Source organism: Elephas maximus, chromosome 15 (genome assembly GCF_024166365.1).
Source record: "Elephas maximus indicus isolate mEleMax1 chromosome 15, mEleMax1 primary haplotype, whole genome shotgun sequence".
Lineage (NCBI taxonomy): Eukaryota > Metazoa > Chordata > Mammalia > Proboscidea > Elephantidae > Elephas > Elephas maximus.
Window position 1 is genome coordinate 56373371 of NC_064833.1, and position 19984 is coordinate 56393354.

General features: G+C 38.9%; 1 protein-coding gene across 2 annotated transcripts in view; it reads right to left on the minus strand.

The window, feature by feature from the left end:
• CA13 (carbonic anhydrase 13) overlaps window positions 1-19984 on the minus strand; it is a 55617-nt gene that overhangs the window by 34106 nt on the left and 1527 nt on the right. For both annotated transcript variants that reach the window (XM_049853834.1, XM_049853833.1), the window contains exons 2-3: window positions 13243-13440; window positions 3602-3720 (exon numbers count right to left, since the gene is read on the minus strand). In XM_049853834.1, the coding sequence (XP_049709791.1) occupies window positions 3602-3720; window positions 13243-13440 (317 nt within the window). The remainder of the gene's footprint in view (window positions 1-3601; window positions 3721-13242; window positions 13441-19984) is intronic.

Sequence of the window (19984 nt, forward strand, 5' to 3'; positions counted from 1 at the left end):
GGCAAGGCTGTGGGGAAACTGGAATTCTTATACACTGCTGGTGGAGATGCAAAATAGTGCAACCACTATGGAAAATGGTTTGGCACTTCCTTAAAAAGCCAGAAATAGAACTACCATATGACCCAGTAATCCCACTCCTAAGAATATATCCTAGAAAAATAAGAGCCATGACAAGAATAGACATGTGCACACCCATGTTCATTGCAGCATTATTCACAATACCAGAAAGATGGAAACTACCTAAGTGTCCATTGACAGATGAACGGATAAAGAAACTGGTAGGCTGAAATAGTGCACAACATAAATAATGGCGAAACTGAGAAACATCTCACAACACGGATGAATTTGGAGGACATTATTCTGAGTGAAATAAGTCAATTACCAAAGGATAAATATTGTGTGAGACTACTATTTTATATAGTTGAGAAAAGGTTTACACACAGAAACAAACATCTTTTGATGGTTTCCAGGGGTGGGAGGAAAAGAGAGGCAAAACCACTAACTAGAGAGTAAAAAAACCCAAACCCAATGCCGTCGAGTCGATTCCAACTCATAGCGATCCCATAGGCCAGAGTAGAACTGTAGACACGTGTTAATTTTGGTGAGGGAAAGGCAGTACACAATATGCGGCAAGTCAGCACAACATAACCAATGCAAGGGAAGAAACTGAGAGGTACACAAGAATAAAAGGCAATGAAAGTAAATACTAAACAAACACAATCCTGCAACAATAGTAAAAACAAGCAATAATTTCTGAGGTAGATATGTATGCTGAATAAGTGCGGGAGGGCGTACACGCATGTGCATATATAGGTTTGGCTGTGGATATTTCTACATACATATTTGCATCTCCTGCATGTATATTCATGTATATAATAGAGCACACAGGGGACACAGTCATGGAAACAACCTAGACATAACCAAACACATCGTGGGACTGAGTTACTGGGTTTGAAGGCTAAGGACCATAGTCTCGGGGGACATGTAGGTCAACTGGCATAATATAATTTATAAAGAAAACGTTCTACATCTTACTTCGGTAGGTAGAGTCTGGGGTTTTAAAAGCTTGCGAGTGGCCGTCTAAGACATAACTACTGGTCTCTTCCCATTCAGAGCAAAGGAGAGTGAAGAAAACCAGACTCAAGGAAACAATTAGTCCAAAGGGCTGGTGGACCACAGGAACTACAACCTCCACCAGCCTGAGACCAGAAGAACTACATAGTGCCTGGTTTCCACTACCAACCGCTCTGACCAGTATCACAATAGAAGATCCTGGTTGGGGGGTGGGGGGCAGAACGTAGAACAAAATTCAAATTTATAAAAGGACCAGATTTACCAGTCTGAGAGAGATTGGAGGAACCCCCAAGACCATGGCCCTTAGACGCCCTTCTAACTTGGAACTAAAGACATTCTCAGAGATCATCTTTTGGCAAAATGACAGGTCTATAAATGAACAACAACATATGTGAGGAAAGTGCTCCTTAGAATAATGATCTACATGAGACCAAAAGGACAACATATGCCCCAAAGCAAAGATGTGAAGGCAGGTAGGGCAGGAAAACTGGATGCATGGAAATGGGGAACTCAGAGTGGTAATGGGGAGAACGCTGACACATGGTGGGGACTGCAACCAATGTCATGGGACAATTTGTATATGAACTATTGAATGGGAAACTCATTTGCTCTGTAAACCTTCACCTAAAGCACAATAAAAAAAAAAAAAAAAAGAACATAACCAATGTCACTGAACGACTTGTGTAGAAATTGTTGAATGGGGACCTAAATTACTGGGTAAACCTTTACTGAAAACACAGTAAAATATTATTTTAAAAAAGAAATAGCCTCAAATAAATATTAAAGAACAGTATAAAACTCTAGTCAAAGCATTATCAACTTCAAGAAGAGAAGTCAATAAAGAGGGCCCTTGCTTGGCAGGTCAGAACTCTAAGCCTCCGCCAAACTTCGAGCTTGTTCTTTTCAGGAAATTCCTTGCCAACTTAGAATAACCTTCTGTGAAAATATACTTGCATACTTATGAAAGTACAAGGTGTAACTACAAAGCAGTGCGATAGATTTTCCAGAGTTCCTTAGGAAAATTAGAGAGCAATGATCCTAAGCAGCCAGTTCTTAATCTCCACAGAGCTTTTGAGATTTAGTACAACATGTTAAAATAGAACACAAAACAAGGTTTGAAAGCAAGCACGAGAACTATTCAGTAGATGATATTAACTGAGACGTTATCCAGATTCAGAAGTCCCTCATTCTGCATTCTTGGTGTCTTTTGTCTACCACCCTAGAATACTTTGTATGAACCTTTTATTCATCTATCCTGAGAGCAAGGCAGGACCTATACTCTAATACACTTGGCCTCAAACAAAACTCTTTAGTAGGCAAAATGGACAGCTTCAAAGGGCAGCTGTACATAATGGGAAAGAAGTTCCACTTGGTGAATTTCTCTGAACAGCAGGGCTTAAAGGGACATACAACTCCACAGCTCAATTACCATAAGAAAACCTGTCCTCACCTGGTAAAATTGCTCAGCCTTGCCTGGTGACTCACAAACCATATTATTTTCAGTTGGATTAGCTTTACTTACGTCATACAACAATTCGCTTTCATCTCATGGTAAAAGTTGGGTGTTAGCAACATTTAATCATATTACAACTTAAAGCATGTTACCATTTATCCTTTAACCAGTGGGTTAAAAAAAAAGTAGAGCATTGTTAATGAATATAATTATTGTTAAAAAAGAGTAACTACTCAGTAAAAAAGAAACAAGCCAGTAAATCCTTGTGCTATGCCTCAGCAATGGCCTGAATAATTAACAGATTCCATTTTATACCTGTAAATGTAGAGGTAACTAGAGCTTAGGAGGGTTTGTGTCCCCCTCGACCCCTGAGAAATAACTCTTTGCCATTTACCATTATCTATTTAAATGTGGACTTTATAAAATATTAGAATATATTCGTGTTTGGGCCTAAGACAAACATTTCTTTCTCTCCTGTCTCACTGGCCCTTTAGGACATACAAAAGCTGTCTTAGCAACAGTTCAAAATTTGGTATCAGACAATCCCGGGTTTAAAATCATCTCAGCTGCTTCCTAGCTGGATAAATTACTTAATATCTCCAAGCCTTCGGTTTATGCATTTCTGAAATGAGAATAACCCTAGATCTCAGAGTTGGCTTAAGCCTTAGAAGGGTCAAGTTTAAAACTGTCATACTGACAAACTCTCATATTGAATAAATAAAGGAGCTTCAGACACTGAGATGCCTAATCAGCTCCAGGATCTATTTGGGGTCAAGCGAGCTGTTCCCAAACCAAAAACCAAACCCATGGCCGTTGAGCTAATCCGACTCATAGCGACCCTACAGAACAGAGGAGAACTGCCCCACAGGGTTTCCAAGGCTGTAATCTTTACGGAAGCAGAGTGCCACATCTTTCTCCCTCGGAGCAGCTGGTGGGTTCAAACTGCTGATGTTTCAGTTAGCAGCCGAGCGCTTAACCACTGCACCAATAGGGCCCCTTGAGTTGCCCCCAGAGCCCCTTAAGTCCCACCATGCTAGAAAACCTTGAATCACTGAGATGCGGCCAATGACTCACCTCGGCAGCATATTGCACTCCATCGACCACATGCTCGGAGCCATGGTCATCAGCGCACCCCCAGTGAAGGTGAAACTGTCGCAGCCTGTAGCTTCCAGTGAGTGGACCCCCTCGCAGAACTAAACACAAGTACATTTTAAATTGTTAGCAAGAAAAAAATACTTACACATGCTGCCAGAGCCCACAACATCTCCCTGAATTACTCCTCTAGGTCTCCTCCAAGGAAAATTTTCAAACGGTGATTCAGCTTGCTGAGAGAAATGCAACTTTAAGGTATATGAGGAGCAAAAACAAACAGTTTCAAAGCAAACTACAGATTTTTATGGAACAGCTGGAAAACCCCAACACGCACAATGGTTAGGAAGTAGAAGAAATTAGGAATCCTTAGGGGTAAAGAATTGATTGGTTTAACTGAAGATAAGTCAGCCTTTTTGAAAAGGATGTGATAATGCAAAGAGCTCTGTTTGTGCCCTGCGGGGTGGCGCAGCATTATGGCTAGGGCATACTAGTTGCCAGTTGAATCCATCCTCACTCACGGTGACCCCATGTGTGTCAGAGTAGAACTGTGCTCCAGAGAGTTTTCAGAAGTAGAACACCAGGGATTTTTTCCAAGGCACCCATGGGCAGTCTTGAACCTCTAACCTTTTGGTTAGCAGACTTGCGCATTAACTATTTGTACCACCCGAGGAGTCCACGGTTAGAGAATAGGGTTCAGTGTTTAGAAGACCTGGGCTCACACTCTCTTGTACTAGCTTTGTGCTCTTGGGCAAAGTCTTTAACTTCTAAGCTTCAGCTTTTACATCTATAACCTAAAGATAGGAAAACCTCCTCCTAATGCCGTCACAGGGAAAGAAAGGATGGATGCAAAGCACTTACCACTGCCTGGCACATGTCAGCATGCAGGACATGTTAACTATTACTAACATGTTATTGTTGTTGTTATTATTACAAATATTGGCAAAGGAGGCACATGTTTCTGTATTTGCATTCTGTATTCTTGGGGGAACATGTGAAATACCGGTCAAACAGGGCAAAATTAACTCTTTTTTAAAAAACCCATTATGTCTTCGTCGCTTTGGCAAAGTATATTTCACTACTATTTTTCAACAAACATGATCTCTAAAAATATAGCAATAGAATTATAGCTTAGACATAGAGAAAAGCACCTTAATAGAAAACATAGTCTGAAATTGTCTCCTCCTGATTAATCTTTATTGGGCATACTTAGAAGGATATGGGAGGATAAGAAAGTGGCTGATGTTGAATGCGCCTCAAGCATTACTAAATTCTCATCAATACCCAGTAGGATTAGTGTTAGATTGGTGGGGCAGCCTTAACAGTAGCTTTATTTAAATTACTTTCCTCTATCAAGATACTATATACATATTGTCTCAAAATCTGTCAGTTATGGCCTGCCATATACATGAAGCAAATATATTAAGAGATATATACAGTTTTCTACACACAAAAAAAAAGCGGGGGAGGGGAAAGAAGGGGAAGATAATACATATGCCGAAAGCACATCTCTTTTTGAGCTATATACTATAGGGCCAAGAAGGATCCAGATTGCCATCTATATTGACTGGTTCAGCTGAATTCATTTCTCCCTTACTGAGCTCAAGTTAAGAATCTACATCACTGGCGTCTGGGTCTTAAACGCTAGCAAGTGGCCATCTAAAATGCATCAATTGATCTCAACCCACCTGGAGCAAAGGAAAATGAAGAACACCAAAGACACAAGGTAGTTATGAGCCCAAGAGACAGAAAGGGCCACATAAACCAGAGACTACATCAGCCTGAGACCAGAAGAACTAGATGGTGACTAGCTACAACCAATGACTGCCCTGCAGAGAACACAACAGGGAATTCCTGATGGAACAGGAGAGAAGTGGGATGCAGACCTCAAATTTTCGTAAAAAGACCAGACGTAATGGTCTGACTGAGACTAGAAGGACCCCAGAGGTCATGGTCCCTGGAACTTCTGTTAACCCAAGACTGGAACCATTCCCTAAGCCAACTCTTCAGACAGGGATTGGACTGGACTATAAGATAGAAAATGATACTGGTGAGGAGTGAGCTTCTTGGCTCAAGTAGACACATGAGACTATGTGGGCAGCTCTTGTCTGGTGGGGAGATGAGAAGGCAGAGGGGGACAGGAGCTGGCTGAATGGACACGGGGAACACAGGGTAGAGAGAAGGAGTGTGTTGTCTCACTAGAGGGAGAGCAACTACAAGTACGTAGCAAGGTGTGTATAAGATTTTGTATGAGAGGCTGACTTGATTTGTAAACTTTCACTTAAAGCGCAATAAAAATTAAAAAATTATCCCGGCGGTCATGGTCCCCAAACCTTCTGTTGGCACAGGACAGGAACCATTCCCAAAGACAACTCATCAGACATGAAAGGGACTGGACAGTGGGTAGGAGAGAGATGCTGATGAAGTGAGCTAATTTTATCAGATGGACACTTGAGAATGTGTTGGCATCTCCTGTCTGGAGGGGGGATGGGAGGATAGAGAGAGTTGGAAGCTGGCAAAATTGTCACGAAAGGAGAGACTGGAAGGGCTGACTCAGGGGAAGAGCAAGTGGGAGTACGGAGTAAGGTGTATATAAACTTATATGTGACAGTCTGACTTGATTTGTAAATGTTCACTTGAAGCTCAATAAAAGTTAATTAAAAAAAAATTAAAAAATTAAAAAAAAAAAAAAACAATCTATATCACTGGTTGATACAGAGTTGGTGTAGTAGTTGGAACAGCAGCCTGGGAATCAGCAGACCTGGGAATAGTCCCAGCTCAGCTGCTGAATTATGTGATCTTTCAAAACTCACTTAAGCCTCTCGGCTTCAGCTTCCTTGTCTATACTTGTGTTTGTTTGTCTGCCTATTTTTAATCAGGGGGTTGGACTGGATAGTCCTTAACATCTACAATTCTAAAAACTGCCAATTAAAAAACTGTGAGAATATGTAACAAAAATCTTTGGGAAGGTTGAATGGCTGGGGTTTCTTTTAGATCCATTTGGATTCAGATTTCTTAACATTAAATAAAAACAGCTATTTTCAAATCCCTCTGGAAAAAAAAAACAAAGGACAAGAGACAACCACTTATACAAGACTCTAGGGCTTGCTCTTCAGTCACTGTTACAAAAAGAACAATTTTACTGTTTCTTCTCCCTCTAGATAATGTCCATGAGGCCAGAGACCATGTCTGTGGGGCCATTGTTGTGCCCATGACCTAGCACAGTTCATTATGACAGAGGAGATGAGCAGTATTTGATGAATAAATGAGTAAAATATTTGATTAGCTTTTAAAAAGAATACAGCTTCAAAGATCATTCACAGATAAATTAAAAGGCACATACCTCTAAGTGATACCATAGTCTATAGTGTGGACAAAATGGCACTCCAAAGGAAAAAAAATCAACAGCTCTACTGTCCTTTTTTTTTTTCCCCCTTGCTGTTGCATAATAAGACCTGAGCTGAACCATGAAGTTATTACTTCACAGATAAAAAAGCAGATTAGAGAGCTTGAATGACCAATGTGGAATTGACTTTGGGAAAGGATGCAAGCAAGCTGGCTCAGGAGAAAGAAAGTGATACAAAAAAACACACATTATTAGGGAAACATCCAAGAATAATGGTTGATCATTGTAAAGTCTACTCTGAATCCAGGGTTTAAAACCAGATTAGCACAGCCCTGCTCAGTTAAGCAACAAAGATTGCCTTCACATATTTGAACTCCACGTTGAGGTATTTCAACTAAAATATCCAAGCCGAGGTTGGGATCAGCAAGTGTCTCCTTGAGGAGCCCATTCTCTTAGAGCAATGCTTCCAAAGAAACACAGAGTGGGAAAAAGGGAGTCAAAATATCAAGGCTTATTTATCACTGACTCTGAGACAGTCTATAATAAAACAGCTAAACTATGATATGCACTGTATCACAGCTATGAAAATTTTTAATGAGAATGATCTAGAGTTTTCAAGTGTCAAATTGTTCATATTACTCTTCAACCTAGATAAATAAATAAATATCATTACCTCCATTTTATATCTGAAAAGAAGTCATCATTCCTCCAAAGTCACACTTGGCATAAACAATTTATTTATCCTTTCATTTAAAATTTTTTTTTAAATCTATTGCAAATAATACAGTATTACAAGAGGTCTACAGAGATTAAAGAACCAGATTTAAATGCCATAAAACTGTGGGAAAAAATTACTATCTCATTAAAAGGGCCTTTAAATTTGAAGGCAGGAAAAAGATGTGGCAGCCTGCTTCCATGGAGATTTACGGCCTCCGAAACCCTACGAGGTCACTGTGAGTCAGAATCGACTCGATGGCAGAGGTTTTTGGTTTTATATACAGTAAAGACCAATAACGTTGTGAGACTGGAAATGTATGTCCTTCTCTATTGAGTTTGACTTCTTAAACTTCAGTTAGGGATTTGTTAGCCCACTCATTTTCCTAAACTACACTGTAGTCAGCTGCTTTGCAGTGATGAACAAAGTTGGCAGTAAGATCCAGAAAAAGTAATTTAAAAACCAACATATTTGTCTGCTATTACTTACTGTCCATCCCACTAGGACACAAACTCCTTGAAGGCAGAATGTGTTTTCTTCCCTGGATCCCCAGTGCCTAGGATAGTGCCTGGCTTACTAAATATTAAAAAAAAAAAAAAAAAATTTTTTTTTTTTAAATATTACTAGCATCAAATTAGAGAGAGAAGCCTCCTATAGAGGTACTCCTCCGCAAACACTGGTTTGTAAGGTTGTTACCTAGATTTTGGGAATTGCTGAAGAGTATATTTTTAGGACTAGTCACGTGAGTCAGAATTGACCCTAAGGCAACTAGCAACAATAACAAAAGGTTATGGCCTCATCACTGTATTGTCATCTGGTTCTCCGAAGAAAGGCTAAATTAACCCTATCCTTACTACATTTTTTTCCCCTTAGTATTTTTTTTTTTTTTTATGGAATATGTTTTCAGTATTGGAATGCACACTTGCTAATTGAGATTTTTAAAGTTTGGGTTGGTAACATGGATTTTGAGAAATATGATCTGGAAATACAAGCCACCAATGAGGCAAGTGGCACTGTGGCGCCACCAATCTGTGGTATGAAAATATACCAACGACTGCTGTGTAGATAATTTATTGCTGGCGTCTTCCCATTAGGTTACATGGGGAGCCTCTGGTTTTTCAAATATGACACAGAAAAACCAAAATAAGCCCACCAGGGCTCCCTATCATAAAGGAAAGCCATGATTATGCTTGCAAGCCTTACCTCACAGAAATAAGGAAAAAAACGGCGAAAGTTTACAAAATCAACATATCCAGGAAGCGCCTACACAACAAAAAGGCTCCAACTCCAGTCTGCTGTTCATGCATTTCAAAAAGGATCCACCTTGACACTAAATGCATTGGAATGGGAATAATGCCTAACCTCTGAGGTCCAGGGAGCCATGGTGGCACAGTGGTTAAGCCTTTGGCTGCTAACCAAAAGGTCAGCAGTTCAAACCCATCAGTCGCCCCTTGGAAATCCTATAGGACAGCTCTACTCTGCCCTAAAGGGTCGCTATGAGTCAGAATCCACTCAACAGCAATGGTTTGTTTTTGTTTTTCTGAGGTCCACAGGCATAAAAAGTGGCTGATATACTGTTAACCCAACAGTAATGAAATTAACAGCAGATCTCTGTTTTGCTTGGAATCTAGGAAAAGAGGAACCAAAGAGCACAATTCTGCCAATATTGTAAAATGAGAGAGAGAGAGACTAAAGGACATGGATGTTTCCAGGCACTAAGGACTGTATTCCTTATAAAGCCAGAAGAGCCTGTGTTAAATCGGGCTTCTGTTACTCTGAGCAAGTTACTTTCTGATCATTCATTCATTCAAGAATTATTAAGAGCTTACTGCAAGCCAGTAATGGTGTTCAAAGGCAAGAATGCAAAGATAAGCAAGGCTGTCCCCAGCCTCAAGGAACTTAAAGTCTAATGAAGGAAAGAGACGATTACAAAAAAGTTCTATGATTTATAATTTTTAGCTGGAAATTTTAGCTCCAGTGAGGATGACACACCTAATGGAGGCTCCCTCCCTATATCTTTTGCTGATTTGTTTGTTTTTTAATATATAATTTAAGATCTTGTGAATTTGGCTGACTTTCATCAGTTATCTAGAAGTACACAGCTAGATCACAACTGAGAAAATGACAATTTCTAGTTTCTAAAGATAAAAATTAAGGAAAAAACACTGAATCCATCAAATTACTGATATTCCTAGAAGGCCTTTCTTACCAAGAAGCCAGCTTCCTTCCCTTTGACATCTATTTAAAATTTGGACACACAGATCTCATCTATAGAAAGCACATAGACCATTGCTGTTGTTGTTACCATTATTATTATATTGGTTACTATTGCCTACTATAAGACAACACCACAGTTTTAAAAAAAGTAAATGTTTAAACAAATAATCCACCAACATTTGACTATTTAGGTGTTGGAATGTTAAATATTAATTGATTTCTGGTAGTTGTAATTTTATTGGGGCTTTATGTGTGCTAATGCACTATGTACCCCAATGTCATATCATAGTATTTTTCATGTCCTCCAAGAAACATATGAAAAAATTTATTTAACTTAAAAAAAAAAAACAAAAAACAGTCCATCAAGTCAATTCCAACTCACAGTGACCCTACAGGACAGAGCAGAACTGCCCCATAGGGTTTCCAAGGAACAGCTGGTGGATTCGAACTGCTGACCTTTTGGTTAGCAGCCGAGCACTTGAATACTCACTATGTGCCAGGCACCATGTTAGGTGGATGAGTGAGTAAGACATAGTGCTGCCCACCGGGAACTTTTAGCTCAGCATAAAAACAGAGAGGCCAGAGGCAGTTACAATACAGTGTGGGAAGTACAGTGGTAGGACATGCCCAGAATGGCATGGGAGTCACAGCAGAGGTGGTGCAGCCAGTCAGGTGCAGTTCCAGAGAGGTAAGATCCTGTCTTGGTCCAGAAAGACCAGTAGCGTGGGTGATAACATCTTTGTCTTTCCTCATCAAATGACTATTTCCCTGTCTACTACAGCCAAACAGAATTCTTCCTAAAGAATTTCACACCCCTTTTTAAAGGACTATTAATTTCTGAAGGGCAGCTCCTCTCAGGTTAGCAATGGCATATGTAGCTGCCCAGCTAAATAAGCCCTTCAAGAGAGGAAGATTCCTGCCTATAGGTTTGATTTATGGGACTATGAATTAATTTGCTCCCTAGTCACTTCTTTGTAAATTGGACGTGGTTTTGTTCCAATTAGTTTGCTACAGAACGAATCTTTGTATCTCCTATAGTTAACCAAAGAAAAAGAAAAATAAGTTGCAACTTATTTTGCTTAACCATTGTGGTTCTATTAATACCAAACATAACCATGGAACATTCCCTTTTGGTTTATCTTCAGGAAAAAGAATGAGACTCACGACCCATATTTATATAGCTTCTGTCTTGGAGGAGTGCAAAGTATAATATGGACATTTTCAATTAATTCTAGTAATTTCTTTGTGGTCTAAATAGGACAGAGACCTTTATTTTATGGAAAAGACCACACACTACTGATCGCAAACAAAATGCCAAATCTGGAAACACAGACTAATTTCATTAATTAACCTAGGTAGAAGGAAAATAGAAGAGCCCTGGTGGCACTGTGGTTAAGTGCTTGGCTGTTAACCTAAAGGTCAGCAAGTTCCAACCCACTGACCACTCCACGGAACACGTGGCAGTCGGTTTCTGCAAAGATTTACAGCCTTCGAAACCCTATGCGGTAGTTTTACTCTGTCCTATAAGGTTGCTATGTGTCGGAATCATCTTGACGGCAATGGGTTTTTTGGCTTAGAGAGAAAACCAAAGAAAGATGGGGTGAGAGAAAGACAGAGAAAGAAACACAGATAAGAAAAACTTGGATCGTCACAAAGGATGTCTACATTTATAAAGAAGAGACATAAAGTTTTAGGTGACATACAATCTCATTGCTTATTTTAAAACTAGGAGTGAATAGCTTCCGGTTATTTTATGTTTACTTTTTATAGACAATATCAAACTACAATTATGAGTGGTATAAACTTTGTATTTAGAAACTTTAAACTACTTCTACAATGAACTCATTACATCAACCATATCTATTAATATAGATTCACAAAACTCACGGTTTCAAGGAAACGGAATTGAATATGTATACAAAAGCACACCAAAAAAACCCTTGGAAACACTATGTGTTAATCTATTTTAATGCCTATTTTACAGTGCTCTGATAAAAATATATCACTCTTATGAATTTGATAAATGGAAGAAATTTGTATGGGCTTATAATTTTTGTTAACTATAAAGTTTTAAATAAATAAATAATTATTAAACTCCATCTGAGCTTAATGAATAAGTGAAAATATTCTTCTAATTAAGGATTGTTTAATTTAATTATATTTTTCATTAATAGAGCAAATATGCATCACCCTAATACTAGACTAAAAATAAAAATTATTTGTCAGAAGCCTCAAATACTGTTCTAGAATATGTTTCTTCCTAGTTGTCGCCCTTATCTCACTTTTAAACTTGATACCATCTATTCCTTGGGCAACAGGTATGCCTGAAGGAGGATTACATGTTCATGTTAAGGAAATGCTCTTTTCTACATTTCTTCATTTAATGAATAAACTAATAAATAAAATGAAGTTTTTTTAATTGGTCCATTATTTGTTCACATTATGAAAGACTATCCCATGAACACATCAAACAAAACCTTTATTACAAGTTCTAGTAAAGTATGAATAAGAAATACACAGTACATAAAAATGTTTCAAATATTCCTTTTTTTTCCTTCAAATAAAACTTCTACCCCCCACCCCTATCACAAGCTTTCATTGTTAGAAGAGGATGGTGTATAAATTTTAATATAAGCATAGCTGATGCAATCTAGCTTTTTAACCAAGTGTGTTAGATGTATATATATTTTAACCTGGAAAGACGTCTATGAAATATTTTTCAATGCAGAATAAAACGTTTCAGGGTAAATCAGCATTATTGCAAATTTATTTCTAAAAAGAAAAGGCAAAAACATAAACGAATGATACATATATGTGTATATGTGGCTAAGCACTGAAATATTATGAAAGAATGTACATTTGGTCAGTTTAGGAGAGGTTGTGGGGAGAAAGAGACTTAAAAATTTTGTCATACATTTCTGTATTATTTCATTTACTACTAGTGTGTATTGTTTTTGTAATTAAAATAAGAGAATAAGATATTAAAAAATGTGTTCTATTAAGTCACAGGTACTAACCAACATCACAGTGTTTGCAAATAAAGACTAAAATAATTATGACTAAAACTTCCAAAAACAAATCAAGAATTGTTTATAAAATACTGTTAAATGTTAATATTTTCATAATGATACATTCTAAATGAAGGTATAATAAGAAGCTAAGATCATTTCAAAAGATCATTTGACACACCCTTTTCTAAATACTCCTTATCACTTCAAGATAAAATTATCTTAAGTCCTAAAAACATGATATGTCATTTCAAAAAAGAAAAACATATGCTTCAAGGCAAATTCCAAGTCAGTCCAGTTTCCAACCCCCTTACCCCCTCAAAAAAAAAAAAAATCCAACCTGATTTGTCCTCCGTATCATCAAAGCCAACACTGAAGGAATGGCCACTATTGCTGATGATTTTAGCCGAGCTTGGGTCATACTTGATAATCAGAGGTCGGAGAGAAGAGTCATATTTCACTTCTTTGGTTTTAATCTCAATCGGAGATTGCTGATCCCCATCAGCAATAGGGAATAATTCATTCCAATGAATAGGTCCTGAAAAATATAAGAACAAAAGAAAAGAACTAAGTTCTTTCATTTGGCAAATATTTGTTGGATACAATGCACAGTACTTGAGGCTGAAGAAAAAACATGGATTAATAAGATCCTCACCTTCAGGAGCTTAGCATCTCGGTTTTTTTTTATTTTTATAAGATTAGTTGTTTTTATTACAAATATGAAAACTACTTGGTTTGCCTTAAATCATTATCAGCATTAAACTAACCCTTGTAGACAAAAGAGTGTATAGGTTTTATAAAGTACTTTTCAAGGAGTACTCTTCTACTAAGCTAACAATAACACAGTTCATCATAGAGAACAAGGAGATTCAGTCTCAGCTTCAAGAGTAAACTGTGGTCACTCCAGAGGTCAACAAGTTTACATGCTGGGAGACTCAAAGGATCCAAGAAAGCTGTATAGGAAAGAAGGGGAGTGCTCCTTAAATATTCTGTCCCTACTTCATTCTTTTGTTACTCACTGGTATCTTCCAGGGCTACCCAGGTCTCAACTCAATTACACGTGATGCACAACAGATACACCAGGGAAATATATAATTTTTTTCTCACAGGATAATCCAAATATAACGACTCCACCATGTCAAGAAATGTTTTGTTTTTGATTATCTGTGGTGCAGTCAGGTTGCAATTTATTTCTTTGTATGTTGCAGAAGGTCCTTCTGTACAGTGGCGTCACTAGGGTTGATGTCATCCAGTGCGGTAACTCATGGTGTCCCCCCCCCACGGACCTTCTCCTGAACCAGACCATACAGAATCCTAATATTTTTTGTAGTAATGTTACTCATAAGTCATAACTCACGTATATCTCTCCTTTTCCTTTAATTACAACTTTATTCTCAAAAGTTATTGATACAGGTTCACAAATACTAATTACCACAATACTGTAGCTAAAACACCAGAAAGTCTGGCAAAATCATTGAGTATAAAAACACCAGCAGCAACGAAAACACCACCACATGCTTGTAGTGTGTACAGATGAAACTACGTGATTTGAAGCATCGTTGTAACTGGGTAATAATGACAGCTCTGACCGGAGCACATGAGAAGGTTCGAAAAGCAAATCAGCATAGAGTTTTAGCCTTGTTGGTAAACTGCTCTTTTTCTTAAGAGCAGGCCTTAAGAAAAATGTTTTTATTGTTACAACTAACTACACGGATATTTTTATAGATAGGCATTTTGGTGTCACCCCCCCGACAGTGTCACTAGGTGCAGTTTGCACCCCCTTAGTGACATCACTGCTTCTGTGGCTATTTTGCAAATGCCACATTTGAATTCCAACACAGGGAACAACTGTTATCCTGATCTTCCATTTAAAAAGTCAAGACTGCATCAAGTTCACAAATCAGAGACATGTTTGCTAAATTAATGTGAGCCAATAAGCTGGCAACTCACTGGTCTGTGCTCCTCCTTCCTCCGGGAAGCACTATAAAACCAACGGCTGTGGCTTCATGTGAACTCCAAGTCATTCTACAGATGTGATTCACTTTACATGTTGTTTTTGTTAGGTACTGTTGAGTCAGTTCCAACTCATAGAGACCCTATGGACAATAGAACTAAACATGCCAGTCCTGGCCATCCTCACAATCATTGCTATGTTTGCCCATTGTTGCAGCTGTGTGTCAATCCATCCTGTTAAGGGTCTACCTTATTTTCGCTGACTTTTTTTTTTTTTTTTTACCTTACTGAGCATGATGTCCTTCTCCAGGACTGGAGTCGAGTTGACTCTGACTCACAGTGACCCTGTGTGACAAAGTAGAACTGCCCCCATATGGTTTTCTAGGCTGTAATCTTTACCAAAGGAGCCCTGGTGGCACAGTGGTTAAGCACTCGACTGCTAACCAGAAGGTCAGTGGTTCAAACCGAGCAGCCGCTCTGCAGGAGAAATATGTGACAGTCTGCTTCCGTAAGGATTTACAGCCTGGGAAATTCTATGCGGCAGTTCTACCCTGTCCTATAGGCTCGCTATGAGTAGGAATTGACTCAATGGCAATGGTTTTTTGTCTGTTTGTTTAATCTTTACAGAAGCAGATTGTCAGGTCTTTCTCCCATGGAACTGATAGTGTGTTCCAACAGCCAATCTCTTGGTTAGCAGCTAAGCGCTTTACCATTGCTCCACCAGGGCTCCTCCAAAAATCGAGTACTTATTAAAATGACATAGCATGACAGTTAATTAAATGTCTATTACTAACATCAACAATCATTTAAAGAAAGATAAATTTTAAAGTAAGATTTAAAGAAATGCACATATATCACAGTCATCGACAGCTTTCAATTTCCTAATCCGAAACTGCTTATTACTCTTCATTTTGAGAAGAAGAAAGCATAAATTCTTTCTTTCACATATGTCTCAGGTACAAAAAGACATAGCATACATACATAAATGCACATACATCCTCTCGGAAGTCCTCTGGGGAATCTGGCACTTTGGACATCAAAGCAACTTGGACATCAAAGTCCCTGCTTACAATTTATTTACAGAGGGTACTAAGCTCCCTTGTCAGCACTCATTTACTTTTCTGAGTATTCTTTCTGTGTAACAATCTAGTTCTTTTTTTTTTCCTTTTCTGATGTAAAAAAAAAAAAAAACTATTTAACTGCTACCAAGGATGAGTTAATCTAATGAGAATCAGATTTCAAATACGCAATGCACGTGTCACAACATGTTGCTGACTTTTTTCCTATCAGGAAAGGGTTTCTTTCTCCTCCCAGTTCCTTTACTCCTGTTTCCAGTTCTTTATGGCCAGAAATGTCTTTTAAAGCAGACGCAGGCCAAAATGAAGAAAAATAATATTACTTTGCATCAAAGACCCAATAATATCTATTAACCACTATGGTAGTTAAGAGCCCCCCTTTTTTTTTTAATTTTCCAAAACTTTCAGCTTTAAACCCACTCACACATGGACTCACCACGAGTCAGAACTGACTCAATGGCAACTGGGACAGGTAAACATAGTTTTTAAATAGAGATGCATGGTGGCTCCTCAAATTGATTCAGGAACTTTTGAACATCCATGGTGATATACAGTTTTCAGTGACTGTTACATTTCCTAAACTAAACCAATAAAATTATCCAAGGTTAGTCTCAGAAGCTGAGAAGTTTATGAGAGTAGTACAACCTCCCGAGCTTCGCCTTTTGATGTTCCCTTTGATCACTGCTGTCATTCCAGGTTTAACTTTTCCTTTTATCTGCCCATTCCCTGGTTCCTGCTAATAGCTCAACAGACAAAAGCAACAGAACTTGCCTAGTCAAGATACAACACGTTCCCAGTAAGGATGCTACCAACGTTAATCTGCTTAAAGGCCTGGTCCTCAGAAAAGAAGCTCCTCTAAAAGGGACTTGCCCTACAATCCTTAGTAAATACAGGAATTCACTCTTTGCTCATGGCGTTTCTAAGATGGATTGTAAGCTTTTCTGAATATGAGCTTCAGTGGAGCCAGTATTTCCTAAACTATTAATGAGTAATCAATACCATTAATTAAAAATATGTTTCTTCTTAACAGTAGTGAGGGCGGATTTGGCACCCAGTAACAGTTCAGTAACAATAATAAAAATGATTCCAGCAGAGAAGGAAATTAAAAGAAACTTGTTTAGTGGGGTATTCTTTCCCCAAACATAAATTGGCAGGTAGCAAAATGTAAAATTTTAATTATGGCCTCAGTCACAAAACAAATCTTCCTAAACCTACCTTTCATTATTAAAGTTCTAAATTTCACCTGCTGCCATTTTTAAACTAGCAGGTAAATCATAAACCTCAATTAGAAATGGAACTTTTCTGTTCCTTTGTGAAAGTAAGCTTTCCATAAAATTTGATTATACAGTACTATTCAGTAATACGTATGCTAATCCAGTGAAAGTATTTTATTAGTATTTGTCTTAGTTACCTAGTGCTGGTATAATAGAAATACCAAAAGTGGATGGCTTTAACAAACAGAAATTTATTTTCTCACAGTTTAAGAGGCTAGAAGTCCGAATTAAGGGTGCTAGCTCTAGGCGAAGGCTTTCTTTCCTTTCGGCTCTGCAGGAAGGTCCTTGGCTTTTTGAGTTTCTGCTCATAAGTGATCTGCATCTCTCTTCCCTCATCTCTGCTTCTCTCACTGGCTTTTTTAATCTCTTTTATATCTCCGAAGAGAATGAGTCAAGGCTCACCCTAAACTAATCCTGTCTCATTAACATAACAAAGACAACCCATTCTCAAATGGGATTATAATTACAGGCATAGAAGTTAGGATTTACAACACATATTTTGGGGGGACAGAATTCAATCCATAACAACCCACCCTTTGGCCCCCAAAAATTCATGTCCTTGTCATATGAAAAATACATTCACCCCATCACATCATCCCAAAAGTTTTAAAATCAACTCCAAGTCTGAATTCCATCCTGGGGCAAAATTCCTCTTCATCTGTGAACCTGTGAAATCTAGAATAAAAGGTATCTGCTACCAAACTACAATGAAGGAACAGGCACAAAGAAGACATTTTCATTACAAATGGGAGAAACTGGAGAAAAAGAAGGGAAAAACAGGCACCAAGCAAGTCCAAAACCCAGTGGAACAGTTTACATTATGTCTCAGTCATCTAGTGCTGCTGTAACAGAAATACCACAAGTGGATGACTTTAACAAAGAGAAGTTTATTCTGTCACAGTCCGGTAGGCTAGAAGTCCGAATTCAGGGTGCCAGCTCCAGGGGACAGTTTTTTTTCTCTGTCAGCTCTAGAGGAAGATCCTTGACCTCAGTCTTCCCTTGGTCTGAGAGCATCTCAACACAGGAATCTCAGGTCCAAAGGATGCGTTCTGTTCCCGGCACTGCTTTCTTGGTGGTACAAGGTCCCCATGTCTCTCTGCTTGCTTCTCTCTTTTATATCTCAAAAGAGATTGGCTTAAAACACATCTAATCTTGTAGAACTCATCAATATAACTGCCAATAATCCATCTTATCACATCATAGCGATAGGATTTACAACACATAGGGAAATCACATTAGATGACAAAATGATAGACAATCACACAACACTGGGAATCATGACCCAGCCAAGTTGACAGACATTTTGGGGGGATGCAATTCAATCCATGACCCATTAGCTCTCAAGACTTGAAAATAATCCTCTACTCTCTGAGACTATCTAGGCAATGACCCCACCCTCCAAACTCTGGGTGTTGGCTGCACCCTCTGAATTCTGGGTGGAGGCCCTTTGGCCCTAGGCTTCAGGCCACCTTCCAGACCTTCTGGGATGGCAACTACACTCCCTCAGCTTTAGGTGGTCCCATTCTCCTAGACCATCTGAGTAGTGACCCCACCCCCTCAGCCCTGGCAGGCCCTGTTCTTCTGCCCCTTAGTCATGGAAGCACCACCCCCTCAACTTTGGCCCCATCCCCCTGGCACACCTTAATGGCAGCCCCACACCCTGGAACCGAGTTGGAAAAGATTTGACTCTTTGAAACCTAGGAGGCTGTGCCCCCTCCTTTGAGATCCAGGAGACTGTGGCCCCACCCCTTGAAACCAAGAAGGCCCTGCTTCCTGTGCTCCTTCCAGCAGTTTTGCTGATCTCCTATCTGCTCCAGGGATGATCCTTTTCTTGTTTGGGGGACAACAGATGTAGCTCCTTTGGCCTATTTCCTGCCTGTAGAATTCCAAGGATGCAGACAGCATTCTCTCCTTTCATTCTCTCTCTGTCCCCTTCAGTCTGAGTAATGGGTCTTCTGCTGTGGTAAGTTGGTTAGATCCATCAGTCACAGGCTTAGTCTCTTTAACAAAAGATTGTGTAGCCACATCTTTGGTGAACATTCTAGGACACATGTCCTTAATTTGTACAACAGAATTTTCCAAATCTTTAAGTTCTGTTTTCATTTGCACAGTTCATTTTTAGGTAAGTCCGTCTTATTCCTCTTGCATGTTACTATAAGTGGCAAGAAGAAATCACATGGCCCCTTTAAAATCTTGCTTAAAAATCTCATCAGCCAGGTATCCAAGTTCATCACTTACAAGTTCTACCTTCCACCAAACATTTGAACATAATTTAGACAAGTTCTTTGCTACTGCATAAAAAGCATCACCCTTCCTCCATTGGCCAATCCCATGTTCATCATTTTCTTTTAAAGCCTCACCAGAACCACATCTAACACCCATATTTCTAGCAACATTCTGTTCCTGGTACCATATGTATTCTCTAAGGTGACAGGGACTTTCTCTATAGCTCTCCTCACTTCCTTCTGAGCCCTCACCAGAATTACCTTTGATGTCCATAATTCTACCAACAGTCTCTTCAAAGCAATCTACGTTTTTACTTTTAAGCACTTTAAAACTTTTCCAGCATCTACCCATTACCCAATTCCAAAACCACTTCCACACTTTAGCTATCTGTGAGAGCAGCACCCTCCTCTTCCTGTACCAAAGTCTGTCTTATCTGGTGTTGCTGTAATGGAAGTATCACAAGTGGATGGCTTTAACAAATAGAAATTTATTTCCTCACAGTTTAGGAGGCTAAAAGTCCAAATTCAGGGTGCCAGTTCTAGGCGAAAGCTTT